Source organism: Hemiscyllium ocellatum, chromosome 35 (assembly GCF_020745735.1).
Source record: "Hemiscyllium ocellatum isolate sHemOce1 chromosome 35, sHemOce1.pat.X.cur, whole genome shotgun sequence".
NCBI lineage: Eukaryota > Metazoa > Chordata > Chondrichthyes > Orectolobiformes > Hemiscylliidae > Hemiscyllium > Hemiscyllium ocellatum.
In genome coordinates, this window is record NC_083435.1 from 9,842,778 (window position 1) to 9,864,982 (window position 22,205).

General features: G+C 40.6%; 1 protein-coding gene across 4 annotated transcripts in view; it reads left to right on the top strand.

Annotated features, from left to right (window-relative positions):
• The window catches only part of LOC132832438 (butyrophilin subfamily 3 member A3-like), a 39,102-nt gene extending 17,286 nt beyond the window's left edge, over nucleotides 1-21,816 (top strand). For 3 of the 4 annotated variants that reach the window (XM_060850425.1, XM_060850424.1, XM_060850426.1), the window contains 7 exons: nucleotides 708-1,055; nucleotides 1,898-2,182; nucleotides 5,706-5,825; nucleotides 5,950-5,982; nucleotides 11,530-11,556; nucleotides 17,089-17,115; nucleotides 19,542-21,816. In XM_060850425.1, the coding sequence (XP_060706408.1) occupies nucleotides 708-1,055; nucleotides 1,898-2,182; nucleotides 5,706-5,825; nucleotides 5,950-5,982; nucleotides 11,530-11,556; nucleotides 17,089-17,115; nucleotides 19,542-20,050 (1,349 nt within the window). In that variant the 3' untranslated portion in view covers nucleotides 20,051-21,816. The remainder of the gene's footprint in view (nucleotides 1-707; nucleotides 1,056-1,897; nucleotides 2,183-5,705; nucleotides 5,826-5,949; nucleotides 5,983-11,529; nucleotides 11,557-17,088; nucleotides 17,116-19,541) is intronic. The other variant, XM_060850428.1, reaches the window with a different exon arrangement.
• Nucleotides 21,817-22,205: the final 389 nt, after the last annotated feature.

Genomic DNA, 22,205 nt, shown 5'->3' on the forward strand with positions numbered 1-22,205 from the left:
ACTGCAGTTTACACAATGTAGAGACACAGTCAGGGACACAGTAATTTGGAGCAGATATTGACTTGATTCATTCCCAGGATGTGGCTGAAACAATCTAGGCCAGCATTTATTGCTCATTCTTATTTGTCCTTGAGAAGGTTATGGTGAGCTGCTTGATGATCCACTTCAGCGCACCAGGTGTGGGTAAATCTACAGTGCTGTTAGGGAGTCAACATCTCTGTAACAAGTACAGGTACTTGCAGCTTGAGCAACTTCTCTTATGAGTTGGTGGACTGGCATCTGAGCTGCAGACATTGCACTGGAATAAGGCGGGGCAAAGTTATGTGGACACTGCTTCAGGATGCAGTTACATCTCTTAAATTAGGGAATTCAAACTTGGTCTCTGATGTGTGCAAGACAAGAACGTTGCTCAGTGATAATCAAATAATGGTGCCCTTTCTTTTCCCCTCCTCTCTCATTTACAAAGAAGTATGAATTAAGAAAATGAGAATTATTTAGTTTAAAGATTTTATGTTTAGTTCTAAAACAGAAATATTTATTCATAACATGTTTTGCAGAATAATTATTGATAAAATAAGCATTTTCTTCCAATAGAAAAAATATATTTATCTTTACTTCAGATTAATTGTTTGCAAAAGGATGCTTTTGGTAAAGTTCATTTTTTAAAGTTTAATATTTAAGACATCTGAAATTTGAAAATTCCACAGGTAAATTCACAATTACTGGACCAGCACACCCTGTTATAGCCATTGTGGGTGAAGATGCTACTTTGGGATGTCAGGTTATGCCAAGTTTACCCATCAACAACATAGTTGTGCGATGGCTTAAAACAGATCTTGGTTCAGCTGTATACATGTACAGGAATGGAGAAGATGACACTGCTACTCAGGATCCTGAGTACAGAGGAAGAACTGAACTGTTTAAAAATGAACTGACCAAAGGAAACATTTCTCTTAAAATAAAAAATACAAGAGTGTTTGATGAGGGGAAATACAGATGTTCAGTTGATGATGAAACTGAGTTTGAAGAGACTGTGGTTGAACTGAAAGTGGGAGGTGAGTGAACTGATTTTCATAGTAACTAATATGTGAGAAAACAATATTTTTAAAACAGGTTTTTGATCAAATGTTTTGCAATAAAATTTTATGACAGCAAATCAAAGAACATGATCACTGATAACTTCACTTTGCTTGAAAGTTATTAAAAGTCAGATACTTATCAAAAATTGGAATATTAACAAGTTGGCTTGGGTACTGTTTCAGAGACTTGTGTTAGAATGAGATTTCTCGGGCTTTCTGCTTATTTTTGGTAAGATTTTCCCTTCAAATCTCCTCCATATGCCATACACTGTAATTCTCCATTTAATGCAAGCGTCACCAGCATCTTAAGTGAAGCCACCATGGATCAGAACTGTCCTTACCTTTTGAGCCTTTTATCTATGATGTCTTTTGCTGGCTAGCTTGGCTATTTCAAAATTCAACTCCCTGTGAGTGGAGTCCTTCAAATATTGGTAATAGATCTGTTTTAGCCAACATTTCACCTGAATTTTGATTGAAAAACTCTTCTCCGCAGCTAAATGTGTACCCAAACTGTGTGGGTTAATCACAGAGTCACAACCAGTAACCCACTCAGTCATATCATAACTTTTTGATTGATCTATTGTCTGTCCCCATACAGCTTAATCACATGATCAGTTCTTGAAAGTAGGTATTTCTAACAAGAAATATTTCAGATAAATTTAATTCTTAAAGGAACCATTGTCCAAATGTAAAATATACTTTTTTTTCCACCAAAGGATATGGTATATCATAAATTCAGTCCAGTAAAAGAGTATTTTCTGTGGTTTAAACATTATTAACAAACGGTTTTATTCTTAAATACATTTATTTCTTTCTAGGTTTGGGGCGTAAGCACTGGATCCAGATAGAGGGAAATAATAAACAAGGAATTCAGCTAATGTGTGAATCTAATGGATGGTTCCCAAAGCCAAAGCTAATGTGGTCTAGTGCAGATGGACAAAATTTAACAGCTCAGTCTGAAATAAATTACCACCGGGACACTCAAGGATTGCTAACTGTGCAGAGCAGTGTAACTGTAACAAAAGATTCGACAAACAGTTTCAAGTGTCTCATACAGAACAACCTGTTGAAAAAAGAACAAGAAGTAACTATCCAGATAGCAGGTCTGTAAATTATAAAATAGACTCAGTTAAAGGGGTTAATGATTGACTTGCAATTCCAATTGCATCATAAGTCAAATTAGGACTAAGGTATTATCCTGTTATATTGAATTAAGAATGATCTTTCAAATTAGTTAATCTTAATAAAAGATATTTGAGTAAACAGGGTGACTGTGAAATTGGAAATATTATTGCTTGCTTTACAAATAGTTTTGAAGTACAAAACTGATGAGATGCATCCTTGAATTTCTGCAGTTCATTTGGTATAGGTACACCCAGAATATTGTCACGGGGGGAGTTGTGGGATTCTGACCCTACAGCAGTGAAGAAACAGCAATATATTTCCGGATGGTGAATAGCTTGGAGTGGAATTTGCAATTGGCGGTGTTCTTATATATCTCTTGCCTTTATCCTTCTGATAGTAGTGATTGGATTTTGAAGGTGCATGATCAACTTAGCTTTTGGCTAACAGTAACTCTTAGGTTATTGGTAGTGATAGTAGAGTGACTGAATGTCAATTGTCAGCTTCTCTTTTGTTGGAGATAGGCATTGCCTTGCGTTTGTGTGGTGTGAATGTTCCTTGATACTTCTCAGCCCAAGCCTGGATATTGTCCAGATGGTGCTGTATTTGGACATGTAATATTTCAGCATCTGAAGTGTTTCGAATGATGCTGAACACAGTTTAATCATCATCGAGTATCCTCACTTCTGACCCGCAGGTCATTAATGAAGCAATTGAGGATGGTGGTTGAGCTGAGGATAGTACACTGAGGAATTCCTGCTGAGATGTCATGCAGCTGAGATGACTGATCTCCAGCAGCCACAAACATCTTCCTTTGTGCTAGATATGACTTCAGCCAGCGAAGAGTTTTTTCCGGATACCAGTTGACTCCAATTTTTGCAGCACCCCTTGACGCTACACTCGGTTAAATACAGCCTTGATATCAAGAGCGGTCACTCTCACATCACTCCTATATTTAGCTCATTTGTCCATGTTTGAACCAAATCTGGATGAGATCAGATCCTGGTTGGACCTGGTTGAACCCAAACTAGATATTAGTGAGCTGGTTATTGCCAAGGAAGTGCTGATTTTTGTCATTCTTGTTTACACCTTCTATCACTTTATTGACTATTGAGGATAGATTGATGTGCAATAATTGGCTGGGTTTGAATTGTCCTGCTTTTTGTGTACAGGACATATCCTGACACTTTGCTGGGTAAACAGCAATGCTGTTGCTGTCCTGGAATAGCTTGGTTAGGGATGAAGCAGATTCTGGACCATATGTAATCAGTACTATTGCTGAAACATTGTCAGGGCCCATAACCTTTGCAGTACCCAGTGCCTCCAGCCATTTCTTGATATCACATGAAGTGAATCAGATTGACTAACATTGGCATCTGTGATGCTGGAGATCTTTGGAAGAGACTAAGATGAATCATCTCCTTTGTAATTCTGGCTGAAAATTGCTGCAAATACTTCAGACTTATTGTTTGCACCATGGTGCAAGCCTCCCCCAGGATTGAGGATGGGGATATTTGTGGAGCTTCCTTCTCCAGTGAGTTGTTTAGTTGTGCATCACTCTTTGTCACTGATGTGTCAGGATTTCACTGGACTCGAAACATTGATTTTGCTTTCTCCCCAGAGATGCTGCCAGTCTTGCTGAATTTCACCAGCAAGTTTTTGTGTTAGATCTGATCTCTTGGGTTTGGCATTGCTTAACTCTGTCTATTGCTTGCTGCTTATGCTGTTTGGCACTCAAGTCACCCTGTTTTGTAGCTTCACCTATTTTTAGATGTGCCTGTTGCTGCTCCAGGCATGCCCACTGGCACCCTTCATTGAACCACGGTTGATCTCCTGGCTTAATGGTAATGCAAGGCCATGAGGTATCAGATTGTATTGGAGCAGGACTCTACTCCTTCTGATAGCCCATTGTGCCTTATGGGTGCTCTACTAAGTTGTTAGATTTGTTTGAAGACCATTTCAAACAAATAGTGACACACAACAGGATGTAAGGTATCTTCACTGTAAAGGAGAAAGTGTGGACTGCAAATGCTGGACATCAGAGTTGAAAAGTGTGGTGCTGAAAAAGCACAGCTGGTCAGGCAGCATCTGAGGAGTAGGAGAATCGACATTTTGAGCATAAGTTGATGAAGAACTTATGCTCGAAATGTTGATTCTCCTGCTCCTCAGATGCTGCCTGACTGGCTGTGCTTTTCTAGCACCACGCTATCTTCAATGTAAAATCAGGACAGAAGGTGTATGACAAATAGTGTAAAAGAAAATTTCTCAGGCATTTAGTGCTTTGGAATGATTTCAGAAGTTCTCGTGGAAACTTCACAAACTTTATCGGCTTCAGTGAAACCTACCACAGTAAATAAAGTACTGCTAGAAGATTTAAACGGATGTAATCGAGGGAAAGTAAACCATTAGCTAGGAGTGACAATAAATGCTATGAACAAACTAAAAATTAAGGTAGTAAAGACAAAAGTGTTTAGAGATTGTTGTGGAGGATGAAAAGAGAATAAAAATAGAGGGAAATATGGGATATACAGATATAAACAAGAAAAGATCTTTAAGCCCCTCAATGCATGGCTTAGTCTGTAGATGATATGGATCTTACAAACTGATCATACTTACGACAGCAATTCTGCTTCTGGGTGGCAGTGAGAAAAATGAAAATGGATAAATTTCCCTCTGACTTCCTAAGGGAATCAAACAGGGTCTCAAGTATGAATGAATGGTTCAGGGCCTCAGTGTGTGAATAAAAATGGAAAGAATTTCAGAGAGCTGGAGCTATTAATTAGAATGCAAATATTTTGTAAATTATTGAATTATGGGAAGGAAAGTTGAGTAAATTTAAGAAATACTAAAGTAAAAGAAAGACCTTGGCTGGAAGTTCCTAATGCCCTGTTATATACTTGTGTGACATTTCCTTCACTAGAAGTCATTAATAAGATAAGTTTTTATGGCAACCGGACAGTTATGTTTTAAAATTTAATTCTGCGTCAAGCTCTTGGTTGATTGCCTAAAAAAATCCCTGTACTCAAGATTGGCAAGATTAACACAGTTGAAAACTCTCCTGTCGTTGAGCAAACCAGGCCTCTGTTGCTTTAAACCCCAGCTGCCATTAATTTGCTACTATTCCTGTCTGGAGTAACTCATCCAAGCCCCAGATTAATGTGAATAATTTACCTATCAGGATCTCTTCATATCCCGTCCTTGATTCCCGGACTTTGTTGAGTTTGGCATTCTGAATTAGAATTACAGTCTGGGTACAATAGCACATTGCAACTCCGATTCGTGTGTCTCAGGAAGCCAAGAATGGGGAACTGAATTGGCTGTTCATTGAGAAGCCTTGTAGAAATTCTGATTGATGAGAAGCTGCTTCACTTGGTTGCAATGAAAGCACAATTCAGCAGTGGCCATAAATTTTTAACTTTGGTAACATCAAGCATTTTAAAAGAATGGTTAATGTGAAATATATTTGAAGTTATGAGATCTAATTAATTGCCATTTACTTTGCAGATGACTTTTTCCCCGCTGTGTCAGGCTGGTTGGTTTTTTTATGTCTGATCCTCGGTCTTTTCATAATAGTTTTAATTACTGGGATCATCTGGACTGTGAGAAATTACAGATGCATCAAAGGTATGGTCTCAGTCTGTGTGGGAACGTTGAATACAGATGTAGGATTTAAAGTGAAAACATAACTATTTATTCTGTTAGAAAGTAAAAGCTTGACTGATTATTGAATTTATTGGATTTTTTTCAGAACTTGAATATGACAAATCTATCAAACAATACGGTAAGGATTTACCATTTGAAATATATGCAGTCTGATAGTGAATGTTTCAGTCCATGTCGTGGTGATCCAGCATTGCTCCTGAATAATGACTCTTTAAGTATTATTTTCAACATAATGAGCCAATATCTTTTTCATAACCTTCCATTGTTTGTATAACCGCTATAGGGAGCATGAAGCGACATCAAAGTTGGTTAAAGAACAGGGATGATTCACACAAGTTGGCAATTTTGATGAGTCTTTTATCTGTAGTATGCTTTTTGATGAATGTTATCTTCACTAGTTTCTCCAAAATAATGTTTCATAATTAACTGTAAGGTGAAGATACCCATTTGATCTCCTTACCAACATTTGTGCTTGATGCCGAATTAGCGGTCTTAAGGATCACTGCCTACAATATTTTCAGTTTATAAATCAGCAATCATCAATGTTGGAACAGTACTCATAATAAGCATTGACAGAAGCACTGAGATTGACTTACTATCCATAGTACTGACTACACTGGATGAACATAGCAGACAGCTTGGGTCTTGTCAACTGTTGAAGGAATAATTCAAGGGAATAAACAACTCAAATGCTGTCCTCATCAACTTTTATGCATTCATGATAATAGCAGTGACCATAGTATCACCCATTTCTCAAGAAAGAAAGGTCCTACCTATAACTTTTCCATATTATAGTGTAGCAGTGCCATCATGCTATATGAGACAGCATAGCAGATCAAACTGGACTATATGAGGTGGTATGAACTGTCAGTAGCAATTTAACTCTTGTATGCCACAGGCTATGCCATTGTGGTGTTATTCATGCTCATTCCACTGTCATCATTAAATTGGGTGATGAATATTGATTCAATAGGGATTGTAACAAGATGTACTAGGTATAGTATCAGGTATACCATGTAATGCTGCATGAGCAAAAGGGGTATGCATCCGAAACACCAAAGTAGCAGGTATTGACAAAGCAGAAATTCCCTGTAATCAACAAATCAGAATAATATCCTGGAGCTTTATATAATAATAAATCTAAGCATTCCTGCAATGAGGAATAGGCTTCAATGGAGACAGCAACTAACTAATTCAACTTTATATCAGTCAGTCATTCTCGAAGTATCAAGTAGATGATGTTATTTTCATTCTCTATTTCCCTGAGATCTTCACTATAACTTATCCCAACATCTAACATTTGGTCTAATCCATTTAAACTCCCAGCTGCTGGCTTCCCCAAGAGCACAAGGTTCCGAAACATTCTCATTTGGTCCCCTTTAGTGTCCAGATCATAACGTTGAGGTGAGAATGATTGCCCTTTACATGAAGAAAATTGTGAGATCATTATAGTCTTAGTAAAACTGAAGTCAATGGGAGCCATATTTGGCTCAAAAGAAAATGGCTGTGACTCTTGGAAGGCAATCATATTGTCTATGGGATACTACTGACTGGAGTGTTCCTGGGGAATTTGTTTCTGTCTCTACCATTTTCAGCATTATCAACAAACATCATCGGGTCAGATGTCATGATGCTTCTTTATGTTTGTACAATATTCAATACCATTTGCAACTCTTTGTATACTAAAGTTCATATGCAACAAGACCTGGCCAGCACTTAGGCTTGGGTTGATGAATGGCAATATAAGGCAATGGCTATCTCCAAAATCTCTCAATAATCTTCAGTTGACATTCTTTCTATTCTTCCATGGGCTGCAGATGTCACTAGGTGGCTTGTTAGTGCCATTCTGGAGTGCAGTTAAGATTGAACCATACTCTATGGGTAACACCAGATAAGGTTGGCAGATTCCCTTCCTGAAAGGACATTAGTGAACAAGTTAGGCTTCTATAGCACAGATGAAAGCTGTTGTGGTCACCATTATTGAAATTAGCTTTATACACCACATTATTAATTTAAATGCCATCTGTTGCCATGATGGGATTTGAACCGTGTCCCCTACGAATTAGCTTTAGTCTCTGGATTACTAGCCCAGTAACATTACAGCAATGTCACTATCATCCCTCTGGCATTAGCATTCCAGAATCCCCCATTATCAGCATCCTGGAGGTTACCATTAATCAGAAACTGAACTGGGGACTGGCAATAAAAATACTACAGCCCACATGTTGATGAAGGTTGATGCCTGAAACGCGACTCTCCTGCTCCTCGGATGCTGGCTGACCTGCTGTGCATTTCCAGTGCCACCTTTTTTGACATAAAAATACTATGGCTACAATAGCAGGTCAGAAGCTTGGAATTCATCACCTCCTGAGTGTCCAAATCCTGTTCCTTATTTATGTGCACAAGTCAGGGGTTTGTTGGAATAAGTCCCCCTTACCCAGTTGATTAGATTAGATTCCCTACACCGAACAGTAACCCACCCAGAACCATTTCCCTCTGACTAATGCACCGAGCACTATGGGCAATTTAGCATGGTCAACTTACCTAATCTGCACCTCTTTGGACTGTGGGAGGAAACTGGAGCACCCAGAGGAAACCCATGCAGACACAGGGAGAATGTGCAAACTCCACACAGTCACCCGAGGCTAGAATCGAACCTGGGACCCTGGTGCCAGGGTGCCGCCCCAAGTTGGTGATGGGTCCAACAACAGTCAAGAAGCTCAACAGTATCCAGGAAAAAGTAGTCTGCTTAACGAACACCCTAGCCACCATCTTAAATATTCTCTATCTTCAGTGTTGAGACACAGTTGTAGCAATATATACACTGTCCGCAAGACGCATTGTAGTAGCTTGTCAAGAATTTGACAGCATCTTCCAAAATAATTACCTCCATCACTTTGCAGGTCTGAGAACAGCAAACATATGGGAATACCAACACATGAAAGAGCTTCTCCAAGTCACATACCACCCTGACTTGGAACTATGTCACTGTTTTTTTGCGGCCACTGGATTAGATATCAGTATTGTCCTTGTATCTATACCACCTGGCCGATAGCAGTTCAAGAAGGCAGCCCTCCCTCACTTTCTCAAGGACAGCTTCAGAGGGGCAACATGAGACCATAAGATATAGGAGTAGGATTAGGCCATTCAGCCCACTGAGTCTATTCCACCAGTTAATCATGGCTGATATGTTTCTCAACCCCATTCTCCTGCTTCTCCCTGTAACACTCACTAATCAAGAACCTGTCTATCTCTGTCTTACATACACTGAACATCTTGTCTCCACAGCCTTCTGAGGCATGATTTTCTACAGATTCACCATACTCTGACTAAAGAATTTCTTTCTTGTCTCAGTTCTAAAGTGTTGTTCCTTCACTCTGAGGCTGTGCCATGGATCCTAATTTCTCCTACTAGTAGAAACGTCATCTCCATATCCGCTGTATCCAAACCTCTCAGTATTCTGTCAGTTTCAATGAGATCCTCCCGTATCCTTCTTCAGTCCATTCAGTACAGGCCCACTGTCCTCAACCGTTCCTCATTTGACAAGCCCTTCATCCTCAGGATCATTCTTATAAACTTCCTCTGGATCCTCTTTAAGGCTAGGACATCATTTCTTTGATATGGGGCTCAAAATTGCTCATAATATTCCAAATTCAGTCTGACCAAAGCCTTATATAGCCTCAATAGTACATCCCTGCTCTTGTATTCTAGCCCTCTTGAAATGAATGCAAATGTTGCATTTGCCTTCCTGATGCCAACTGAACCTGCAAAATGAACCTTTGGAGAACTCTGAACTAGTTCTCTTAACTCAATAGACAATAGTCCAACTCCAGTCATGGTTCAGATTTCCAAAGCCTTTCTCATTTAGAAAATAGTCAATGCCTTTGTTCTTCCTACTAAAGCATATAACCTCACACTTTTCCACATTGTATTCCGTCTGCCACTTCTTTGTCCACTCTCCTAGCCTGTTCAAATTCTTCTGCAGCCTCTCCACTTCCTCAATGCTATCTGTCCCTTCAGGTATCTTTGTGCCATCTGCAAAATTAACAACAATGTTCTCAGTTCCTGGCCTAGCCAGCCACACGTGCGTAACCTGAACAAGTGGAGAAAAAAAAAGTGATGCTTTTAAAACGTGATATCTTGTTCAGAAAGTCACCCAAGAGAGAAATCATTGGTTGGTATCAAAGCAACAACATCACATAGTTGGAATAATAACTGTTGGATGAACAAAAAAAATCTACTGATTGTTAGATTACTTACTTTATGCATGTGAATATTATTGATTTCACAAGTGAAGAAAAGTGCAGCTAGTAATTTAAATTAACATATCGAGTTGTGCAGTCAATTAATGTCCTCAAAAATATAAACAGAATGAGGCACATTATTTACTCTCCTTCGGATTCCATTAATAACTTGAAAAAAGGTTCAACATTTTACTTCTTCAGGTTTAATCAAATTACTTCTTATTCAGATGAGAGCAGCAAGAACTGGAAACAAGTTGACCATTAGAAACATTAGAGTCAGGCAGATTCAATTCTGAAGATGAAAGATCTTTTTTAATACTTTTCCAATAAAAATCCACCACTGTCAATCTGAAAATATAATACCTTAATATGCTAACTCCATTTCACACACCAACTATTTGAGTTGGATTTCATTCAGAATATCAAATTAATGGCAATTTATTACCCTTGATATTAGTGTGTATAAGGACTTTGATGAGAAGTTGCGAGGTGGTTGTGGCATGTTGAATGGGAAGACTGGCAAAATAGCATAAAAATGCATCAGGTGACACGTTCGATGTCTTTCTGTCATTATTACCATTCTGTCAGCTGGTAGTAGGAAAGGTCGCAGATGGCCCACTCACCGAAGCCAGATTATAAGACTTAAATGTATAATTAATGGCCTTTTCTTGTCTTCACTAGCATTTTACCAGTAGCAGGATGGCCTTCTAATATATGGGAGTAGAGTGGTGCTGGAAAAGCACAGCAGTTCAGGCAGCATACGAGGAGCAGGAAAATTGACGTTTCGGGCAAAAGCCCTAGCATCTGCAGACATTGTTTTTACCTTCTAATATATGGGGACAGGGCCAAGTAGCTTCTAGCAGTCTCGCTGCCTGTTTCAGTGTGGGTATGGTGTTTGTTTGTGGGGAACTTTAGCTCATGGAGGGATTTCACTTTGGCAATTATTGCAGCTGCAGCATTGGTACTGCCTGCCCTAAGACCATTCCCCAACTCTAACCAGGGAGTGTCGCTTTGACTCAACCACTCCTCTGGCTGTGAAGGTGCAAATCCATTAACTTCTAGGTACACGCAAAGGCTGCTACTTCTGGTGCTGATGCCCTGATTGAGCTGTCAGTTTCCAGGGGTGGGTGTCATCCAATGGCACAACTGCCTGCAAAGTCTTGCTGCCTTCCAAACTTCGCATTTCACCTGAAAGATGATACCCCTGACAGTACAATACTGAGAGTCTCAGTTAGGTTGTACACTCAGGACTTTGGTGTAGGGCCCACAAACTGCTGTTCAAGAGGTGAGAGAGATTAATCTGAAACAGTGCTAACACCTTGAAATTTCAATATTCAAATCAAATAGGGAGTGCTTGTCAATATTTTAAGGTTTGTGACAAACAGATTAATAAGTTTTATTTATCTTCTTTTGTTTTGTAGACCAGTGGAAATCTCTGATTGAATCAGGTATGTTCCTCTTGCACCGAAAACAGCTGCTGTATATTAATTCACTGAGCAATTTGTGGCATTAGCCATATTCAGCAATGCCCTTGCTACAAAGCAATCTGATGAGAAACAGAGGGATTAACTTTCAATCAAATTGCCATTTGGATCAATCGTGGGTAGGAACACACCTGTCATGCCAATTCTGTGGTTAAAAAATGAAGTCTGCAGATGCTGGAGATCAGAGCTGAAAATGTGTTGCTGGTTAAAGCACAGCAGGTTAGGCAGCATCCAAGGAATAGGAAATTCGACATTTCGGGCATAAGCCCTTCATCAGGAATGAGAGAGAGTAGCCAAGCAGGCTAAGATAAAAGGTAGGGAGGAGGGACTTGGGGGAGGGGCGATGGAGATGTGATAGGTGGAAGGAGGTCAAGGTGAGGGTGATAGGCCGGAGTGGGGTGGGAGCGGAGAGGTCAGGAAGAAGATTGCAGGTTATGAGGGCGGTGCTGAGTTGAGGGAACCGACTGAGACAAGGTGGGGGGAGGGGAAATAAGGAAACTGGAGAAATCTGAGTTCATTCCTTGTGGTTGGAGGATTCCCAGGTGGAAGATGAGGCGCTCCTCCTCCAGCTGTCATGTTGTTATGTTCTGCTGATGGAGGAGTCCAAGGACCTGCATGTCCTCGGTGGAGTGGGAGGGAGAGTTAAAGTGTAGAGCCACGGGGTGGTTGGGTTGGTTGGTCCGGGCGTCCCAGAGGTGTTCTCTGAAGCGTTCCGCAAGTAAGCGGCCCGTCTCCCCAATATAGAGGAGGCCACATCGGGTGCAGCGGATTCGTGACTCCCTCGTCAGGTCCACACCCCCCACCAACCCAACCTCCACTCCCGGCACCTTCCCCTGCAACCGCAGGAAATGTAAAACTTGCGCCCACACCTCCTCCCTCACTTCCCTCCAAGGCCCCAAGGGATCCTTCCATATCCGCCACAAGTTCACCTGTACCTCCACACACATCATCTATTGCATCCGCTGCACCCGATGTGGCCTCCTCCATATTGGGGAGATGGGCCGCTTACTTGCGGAACGCTTCAGAGAACACCTCTGGGACGCCCGGACCAACCAACCCAACCACCCCGTGGCTCAACACTTTAACTCTCCCTCCCACTCCACCGAGGACATGCAGGTCCTTGGACTCCTCCACCGGCAGAACATAACAACACGACGGCTGGAGGAGGAGCGCCTCATCTTCTGCCTGGGAACCCTCCAACCACAAGGAATGAACTCAGCTTTCTCCAGTTTCCTCATTTCCTCTCCCCCCACCTTGTCTCAGTCGGTTCCCTCAACTCAGCACCGCCCTCCTAACCTGCAATCTTCTTCCTGACCTCTCCGCCCCCACCCCACTCCGGCTTATCACCCTCACCTTGACCTCCTTCCACCTATCACATCTCCATCGCCCCTCCCCCAAGTCCCTCCTCCCTACCTTTTATCTTAGCCTGCTTGGCGCACACTCCTCATTCCTGATGAAGGGCTTATGCCTGAAACGTCAAATTTCCTATTCCTTGGATGCTGCCTAACCTGCTGTGCTTTAACCAACAACACATTTTCATGCCAATTCTCTGGTCTGATTTTGATCATGAGCTCTCTTCAAAGAGACCAGATTGGGATTGGATCAACTGCCCGTTGGCAGCCGGAGTCATAGTCATAGAGCCATAGAGATGTACAGCATGGAAACAGACCTTTTGGTCCAACCTGTCCATGCCGACCAGATATCCCAACCCAATCTAGTCCCACTTGCCAGCACCCGTCACATATCCCTCCAAACCCTTCCTATTCATATACCCACCCAAATGCCTCTTAAATGTTGCAATTGTACCAGCCTCCACCACATCCTCTGGCAGCTCATTCCATACATGTACCACCTTCTGTAGGTCTCTTTTATATCTTTCCCCTCTCACCCTAAACCTATGCCCTCTAGTTCTGTACTCCCCGACCCCAGGGAAAAGACTTTGCCTATTTACCCTATTCATGCCCCTCATAATTTTGTAAACCTCTATAAGGTCACTCCTCAGCCTCCGACGCTCCAGGGAAAACTGCCCCAGCCTGTGCAGCCTCTCCCTATAGCTCAAATCCTCCAACCCTGGCAACATCCTTGTAACTCTTTTCTGAACCCTTTCAAGTTTCACAACATTTTTCCGATAGGAAGGAGACCAGAATTGCATGTAATACTCCAACAGTGGCCTGACCAATGTTCTGTACAGCCACAACATGACCTCCCAACTCCTGTACTCAGTACTCTGCCCAATAAAGGAATGCATACCAAACGCCTTCTTCACTGTCCTATCTACCTGTGACTCCACTTTCAAGGAGCTATGAACCTGCACTCCTAGGTCTCTGTTTAGCAACTCTCCTTAGGGCCTTACCATTAATGTATAAGTCCTGCTAAGATTTGCTTTCCAAAAATGCAGCACCTCGCTTTTATCTGAATTAAACTCCATCTGCCACTTCTCAGCCCATTGGCCCATCTGGTCCAGATTCTGTTGTAATCTGAGGTAACCCTCTTCGCTGTCCACCACACCTCCAATTTTCGTGTCATCTGCAAACTTACTAACTATACCTCTTATGCTTGCATCCAACTCATTTATGTAAATGACAAAAAGTAGAGGACCCAGCAACTATCTTTGTGGCACACCACTGGTCACAAGCCTCCAGTCTGAAAAACAACCCTCCACCACCACCCTCTGTCTTCTACCTTTGAGCCAGTTCTGTATCCAAATGGCAAGTTCTCCCTGTATTCCATGAGATCTAACCTTGCTAGTCAGTCTCCCATGGGTAATCTTCATAATTTCCTGATGAAGGGCTTTTGCCCGAAACGTTGAATTTCCTGTTCCTTGGATACTGCCTGACCTGCTGCGCTTTAACCAGCAACACATTTTCAGCTCTAATCTTGTTGAATGCCTTACTGAAGTCCATATAGATCACATCTACCGCTCTGCCCTCATCAATCTTCTTTGTTACTTCTTCAAAAAACTCAATCAAGTTTGTGAGACATAAGAACTGATAAATTACTTTAATTAAAGTTTCTACTAAATTCCCATTCCTGAGGGTTTCTGTTGGCACCACAGGAAGCCCACGTTGGTCTGGAATGTATCAATGTGAAATAGAGTGGCATTGGATGTCCTGTTGTTCATTTCACCCACATTTATAATGTCGCCAAATAATAGCTGCTTATTATTCAATGAGGGAGCTGTGCATATTTGAAAAATCAAGTTAACTTACTGGCTGTTTCCTCACTAGATGTCAATCTGTGCATGCTATAGGGTCACCAGCTTCAACACCTTGCCCAGGAATAAGAGCTGCTCACTGGCCTTGAATTGGCATCCTATTTCAAAATGTGAATGGATGTGCTTTTGTGACCAGTTGATGTACAACATTGATAGAATTACCCTGAACCCTTCAGCTCAGTTATGTTTTGCTCACAAAGTTACTGTAGGTGCCAACAAATAACGCAAATGACCGAAACAACACTTGGGACTTGAGCAAACCGTGCAGCAAACAGACAATTTCCTTAACCAATGAAATCTAAGGATTGAGAAACAAAGTCAAACACTAAAGAGGGTAAATTCAAGGAGATAAATTCAATGCCAAATCAAATACAGTAAAGGCAGGGGAAGAACAATTAGAAAAGGGAGATTGAAAGGCTGGAAAGAAAGCAATTTAAAGGATTAACATTTTAAAATCTCCCTGCAAAACTCAAAACATAAACGAATGAGACTAAAGTAACTTTTCCTTGCCAGAAAGGTTGATTATAGTCATTACTTACGTTGTTTAAAAGATATTGATAAAGACAAGACATAACTTTCTGTGGAAAATGTAATGGTCAAATACAGCATTAAGTTTAAAGGAGAGATTTAACAGAGATTCAAAATGATGAGGCCTTTTGATGGAGTTATAAGGAGAAATTGTGTCTCCTGGTTGGAATGATGTCCACCAAAGGAGAAAGATTTAAGACAATTGACAAACAAACCAAAGTGGAGTTGAGAAAATTTTAATTTGTTTCTATATCATTCATTGTGATCAACACATTTATGAAACATTGGTGGAAACTGATTCTGGAGTAACTTCCATAAAACAACTGGATGTACACCTGAGAAAGAATAAATGTATTAGAAAAGATTGGGCAGTATGATTTTGTAAACCTCTGCAAGGTAGCTGGCAGTTATGGTCAGCCGAATGGCTTCCTTGGATGTTGTTATATTCTTTCAAATACTTCCTTTTTCACAGTCTGTATTCTGAAAATGTTAAAATTGCATTGAAGGCAGTTTTACATATTTACAGTTAATGTAATTAATTCAAATTTTCTTTACAATTGTCCACACTGCATGTTTAAAATCATTTGTGTGAGGTGTGTAGAAAAAAAGACCTGTTCTCCCCAGAGTGCCAAAATCAATTCTCACCAGCAGGAAACTGCATTGAAATTCCTTGTGTATTGTTCAATCACAGAAAGTTAAAGTGATGCTGAACCACTTACCCCATAACCAGGTCTGAGCAGACTGAGATGCTATGGTATATCATATTTGACCTATGTGGAGAGGCTGGGGCTTTTTTTCTCCTGGAGTGTGGAAGCTAAAAGGTGGCCTTTATAAAATCACGAAGGGCATGAATAAGGTGAATAGCCAGGGTAGGAGAGTACAAAACTAAAGAGCATAGGTATAAGGTGAGAGAGGATCTGAGGGGCAACCTTTTTACATAGAGGGTGGTGTGTGTTTATGGAACCAGTTGCCAGAGGAAGTTGTAGATGTGAGTACAATTATAACATTTAAAAGACATCTCGATGGGTACATGAATTAGAGGGATATGGGTCAAACGCAGGCAAATGGGCCTAGATTAGTTTATTATATCTGGTCAGGACAGATGCGTTAGACAGAAAGGTCTTTTCCCATGCTGTGTGACTCTAATACTTTATATTGGGAGCAAATTCTGGGAAATTTCAACACTAGGGGGCACTTTTTTTTAAAAGGGGAGAGGAGAGAGATTTGAAAAAACATGGGGGACAACATTTTTACAGACAGAGTTTGGAATTAAATTCCTGACGAAGTGGTGGAATCACTTACAACATTTAAAAGACTCTTAAATAAGTACATGATTAGGAAAGGTTTGGAGGGGTATAAGCCAGGAGTGGACAGGGGGACAAGTTTAGATTGGGATTATGGTCAGCATAGACTGGTTGGACCCCAGGATCTGTTACCGTGACTTCTGACTAATGTTATCAGGCACCTGTCTTATCTCCTTTTCAGCCCACACAGGAATAGGTCAGTAAAAGCATCTGTTCCAATTGCAATGAAAGTTTGAAGCACTCTTGAAAGGAGTCATCAACACAATGTGAAAAGATTATGCTCCAAATTCCCTGTCCATTCAGACAATGTTTTATTACCTAGGGTCTCAGTCATATCTGGACTTACGTTTCCCAATTTAACGCCATTAGTGAAAAATGCAAGGGAATTCATTTCACTTGCATTATTTACATGCTGATTTCTCAAATTAACTGTTTTTTTTCTGATTTCAGATTGGAAAAAGATTTCTGAGTACAAGGGTAAGATCTTCAAGTTATTTGAATAAATATTTTTGTAAATTGGATTGGAACTGATCACATGGCTTGATCATAATCACCGTTGTTGTGAAATTATCTTTGCAGAGACCCCCAACCCCCTCCTCTCACTCCAACTTGTTTGGATAGATCAGGATATTTTTATGGATTCATATTGCTGGCTGAGAGTCTTAAACACCAGCAATACATAATAGGAATTTGCAGGCTCACTGCCCACAATTTTCCATAGATCAATTGGATTGGATGACAAATTGAGAGCAAAGTGCTTCGCTGCACAACAAGCCAAAAGTGTGTACTGAGAAAACCAGCTGATAACGGTGCAGAATTTATTATTTTTATGGAATTTAAGATCACCCACAACAGTAGCCTCTGCCCCTTTCATCCTCTGACTCATGTCATCTTCCTGTTTCAGTTTCCATTCATTCTCCAGTTTCTTCCATCTCCCAGTCAACCTACATTCAGCTCCTTCAATGCCCTGCTGAAATTTGTCTTCTTTGCCCCATGTGAATCCTTCAGTGTTTCTTTTTCTGCGATGTTGGCCTTATCTGCAGGACTCAAAATAATTCTTTCCTATTGAAGCCTTTGACTGTGAAATCTATCAGCTCGTTTAATTTTCTTGAACATTGCTTTTTGATTTTTGGGAGCACCTGTTTTCATTTTCATGAACTATTTGTTGAATAGGTGACATCATCCGGGTGCTGCATATTGAAATTATCAAAATTGTACCTACTTGCCATTGAAATCATTGCCTCTTCCTCCATAAACATGGTAACAATAGACATTTTGAATTGAAGAGGTGCTCTGATTACCAATGCTGCTACCAAATAAATAGCAGTGATAATGCAACTCTGTCATTTAAATATCATTGTGATATATACATAAAATAAAGGGGGGCCCTGCTGTAAAAAAGTTCTGTTCCACCAAAAAGAAGTGAAGAATAGATGACAAATCCTGACCATGTTAACTCCAAATGATATTTTTCCAATATGGTTCTGCATCAATCAAAGCAAACTCCAGTCTTATCAACAGATCAGAATTAACATTAGTCTCTTTCTGTTTTCACACTGACCATAAGGCATAGCAGAAGTAGTCCATTGAGTCTACTATGCCTTTCAATTTGGTATTCTTTCCTTTATTGGTCAGAACATTGAGTATAGGAGTTGTGAGATCATGTTACGGCTGTACAGGACATTGGTTGGGTGATGTTTGGAATATTGTGTGCAATTCTGGTATCCCTTCTATAGGAAGGATATTGTGAAACATGAAAGCATTCAGAAAAGATTTACAAGGATGTTGTCAGGGTTGGAGGGTTTGAACCATAGGGAGAGGCTGAATAGGCTGGGGCTATTTTTGCTAGAGCATCAGAAGCTGAGGGGAGACCTTAGAGAGGTTTATAAAATCATGAGGGATATGGATAGGTAAGTAGATAAATCTTTGCCCCAGGGTGGGCAAGGCCAAAACTAGAGGGTGTAGGTTTACAGTGAGAGGCGAAAGATTTAAAAGGGAACGAAGAGCAACGTTTTCACGTAGAAGGTGGTGTATGTGTGGAATGAGCTGCCAGAGGAAGTGGTGGAGGCTGATACAATTACAACTTTTAAAAGGCATCTGAATGGGTTTCTGAATAGAAAAGATTGAGAAGGATATGGGTCAAATGGTGGCAATCAGACTAGATTAATTTAGGATATCTGGTCAACATGGAAGAGTTAAACTAAAAGTTCTGATTCCGTGCTGTACATCTCTATGACCCTAAGCAACTGCAGCCTTCAAAATGACAAAAATAATACAGAACAATCCCTTTCACTGGAAAAGCTACAGACAAATTACTCCTCCAAAAGACTCCATCCTCTGATTCAGCACCCTATCACTCCTCGGCAATCAGGAGAAAGCAAGAAGGTCACAAAGCAAATTAGAGCTGGGAGGGTGGTAAAAGAGTGGGGCAACTAAGTTGGCAAATTAGTGGAGAGGCCCAACATATGTGTGAAAGGACTAGGAGCGCAAGCCAGGGAGGGCCAGTAAGGGAGGGGTTGGAGTGGGGGGAGGGCTGGATAACAAGAATCATGGAGGGTATTTAAGATAGCAATGAGCAAAGTGTTTATTTAAAGAATACTCCTAGCATGCAATGAGATGTATAGATAGGCATTTTAACCACTGCAGTCCTTTTTGTTGGAACTCTCTGGTCAAATGTCTGCATTCAGACTCTTAAAAAATATCCTCAATGGCATCCTATTGAAAAACTGTTGTTCTACATTTGCTTCCTCTCTGTAAAGTTCTTTCGGGCTTCAATGTTTCAGTTAAAAGGCATAAAGTATATAATGTGTCGTTCACCAAGTTGTTATTTTCATTTGATCAGTCAAACATTGATTAAAGCTTGTTTTTTATCACTTTCAAAAACTTTATAATTTTTCTTCCAGTCAATGTCACCCTGGATACAAAAACTGCAAACCCAACGCTTGAAATATCTCAGGATCAGAAAAATGTGAGATTGATTCGAAAAGAAAGGAATGTCCGTGACAATGAAGAGAGGCTTATATGCTGGGAATCTGTGCTGGGATCAGAGGAATTCACATCAGGCTCACACTACTGGGAGGTGGAGGTTGTGGGGAATCGACAATGGAATGTGGGAGTAGCCATGGAGTCTGTGGAACGGAAGGAAGACATTCGTTTGGTACCAAGTGGTAAAGTCTGGACAATTGGGAGGGCTGACAATCAATTTCAAGCAAATTCTGAAGAAAAATTTGACATCCCACACTATGAGATTCCCAAGAAGATCGGTGTTTATCTCAGTTATAATTCTGGAATAGTTTCATTTTATAGTGCAAACACCAAGTCTCACCTCTACTCTTTCACTGGATTTAAATTCACAGAGAAACTTCATCCATTTTTCAGTACAGCACACTGTAACAAATGGCTGAGAATCTAGTCCATTCAGGATTAGTACTTTTGAAAATCTCTCTGCTTTCAAGACAGGTTCCAGGTCAACACAGTTAGCTAAAATATCCTATCAAATGTGTAAATATGAAATTCAACCTTGCACTCTAAGATACGTTTTATGTAAAATATCCAAAGTGATTTTCAACAATTATGACAATTATTGTTGTTAATAGGCTGGGAATCCCATTGAACAAAACCAGTAACTGCAACAGGGAGAAAACAACTTTTAATTTCTATTCCTAAGGAATGTTAAATATTTTCTAATAATTATCTGTTGAATCTCTGAATGATATTAGCAGCTTAGTGCAAAACAATGTCTTCAACAAGGGTGTAGGTTTGCTCACTGAGCTGTAGGTTTGATATCCAGACTTTTCATTACCTGGCTAGGTAACATCATCAGTGACGACCTCCAAGTGAAGCGAAGCTGTTGTCTCCTGCTTTCTATTTATATCTTTCTCCTGGATGGGATTCCTGGAGTTTGTGGTGATGTCATTTCCTGTTCGTTTTCTGAGGGGTTGATAAATGGTATCTAGATCTATGTGTTTGTTTATGGCATTGTGGTTGGAGTGCCAGGCCTCTAGAAATTTTCTGGCATGTCTTTGCTTAGACTGTCCCAGGATAGATGTGTTGTCCCAGTCGGATTAGTGATTTTTGTTTCATCTGTGTGTAAGGCTACAAGGGAGAGAGGGTCATGTCTTTTTGTGGCTAGCTGGTGTTCGTGTATCCTGGTGGCTAACTTTCTTCCTGTTTGTCCTACTTAGTGTTTGTGGCAGTCCTTGATTGCAATTTTGTAGATGACATTGGTTTTGTTCATGGTTTGTACTGGGTCTTTTAAGTGTATTAGTTTTTGTTTGAGAGTGTTGGTGGGTTTGTGTGCTACTAGGATTCCGAGGGGTCTTAGTAGTCTGGCTGTCATTTCTGAAACTTCTTTGATGTATGGTAAGGTGGTTAGGGTTTCTGGCTGTGTTTGACCTGCTTGTCGTGGTTTGTTCTTGAGGAGTCTGCAGACTATATTTTTTTTGAGTATCCGTTCTTCTTGAATACGTTGTATAGGTGGTTCTCCTGTTTTCTGAAGTTCATCTGTGCTGCAGTGTGAGGTGGCTTGTTGGAATAGTGTTCTGATACAGTCTGCAGATTCCTCAAGAACAAACCATGACAAGCAGACCAAACATAGCCAGAAATCCTAACCACCTTACCGTACATCAAAGACATTTCAGATATGTTATAAGTGAATTCTGTCTAGGTATTCTAAATCTCCGGAGAATAGTCCCTGACACTCGGCTAACTATTCTACACTAGGGCTATGGTTCAGATCAACCGGGTTCTGCCTCCACACTCTGCTGACCGCGGACTGTCCTTTAACCCTTGACTTCAAGGGAGACTGTCCACAAGGTCCCGTCCTAGGAGGCGAACTCCAAGCTGTCAGCACCAGCCCTCATCCCCTCCGGCTACCGCTTTTCCCGTGGCAAATCGAAATGCTGCGAGACACACAAATGAGCAATTGATGTTTATTCGAACTTGCAAGTTCGGGCGTCTTCCACGGGATAGGAAGAGACCGCGACGGAAGATTTTACAGCACTAATATTTATACATTATTTTTACATTTAAAAACATTAGTGATAATTCCATTGGTTAAAACATCTCACGCTATACATTTTTCTTACATTCAAAATCATTAATGACAATTCCATTGGTTAAAACATTTCACGCTTTTCTCTGCCAATTCTTTAATTAAATGTTATATTATTTTAACAATTCTGCTGAATTAAATGTTATATTGTTTTTAACAATTCTGCTGGTTAAAGCATTTATCTGCATGTCATAAAGGGCTTCTATTGTATTTTGCCCTCTGTGTCTAGCTAAAGCATTCCTTGGTATCTTGCCCAAGGTTACCATGTTCCTGACATAACAGAGGTGACTTCTGGTTCATGTTCTCATATGGCCTAGTTGCTCATAATTAGCCTTAAACCTCAGTTTTAATACAGAAATTACCTTACCCATACCAAAAGAATGTGTGTGTATGTGTGTGTGTGTATGTGTGTGTGAGAGTGTGTGTGTATGTGTGTGTATGTGTGTGTGAGAGAGTGTATGTGTGTGTGTGTGTGTGTGTGTGTATGTGTGTGTGTGAGTGTGTGTGTATGTGT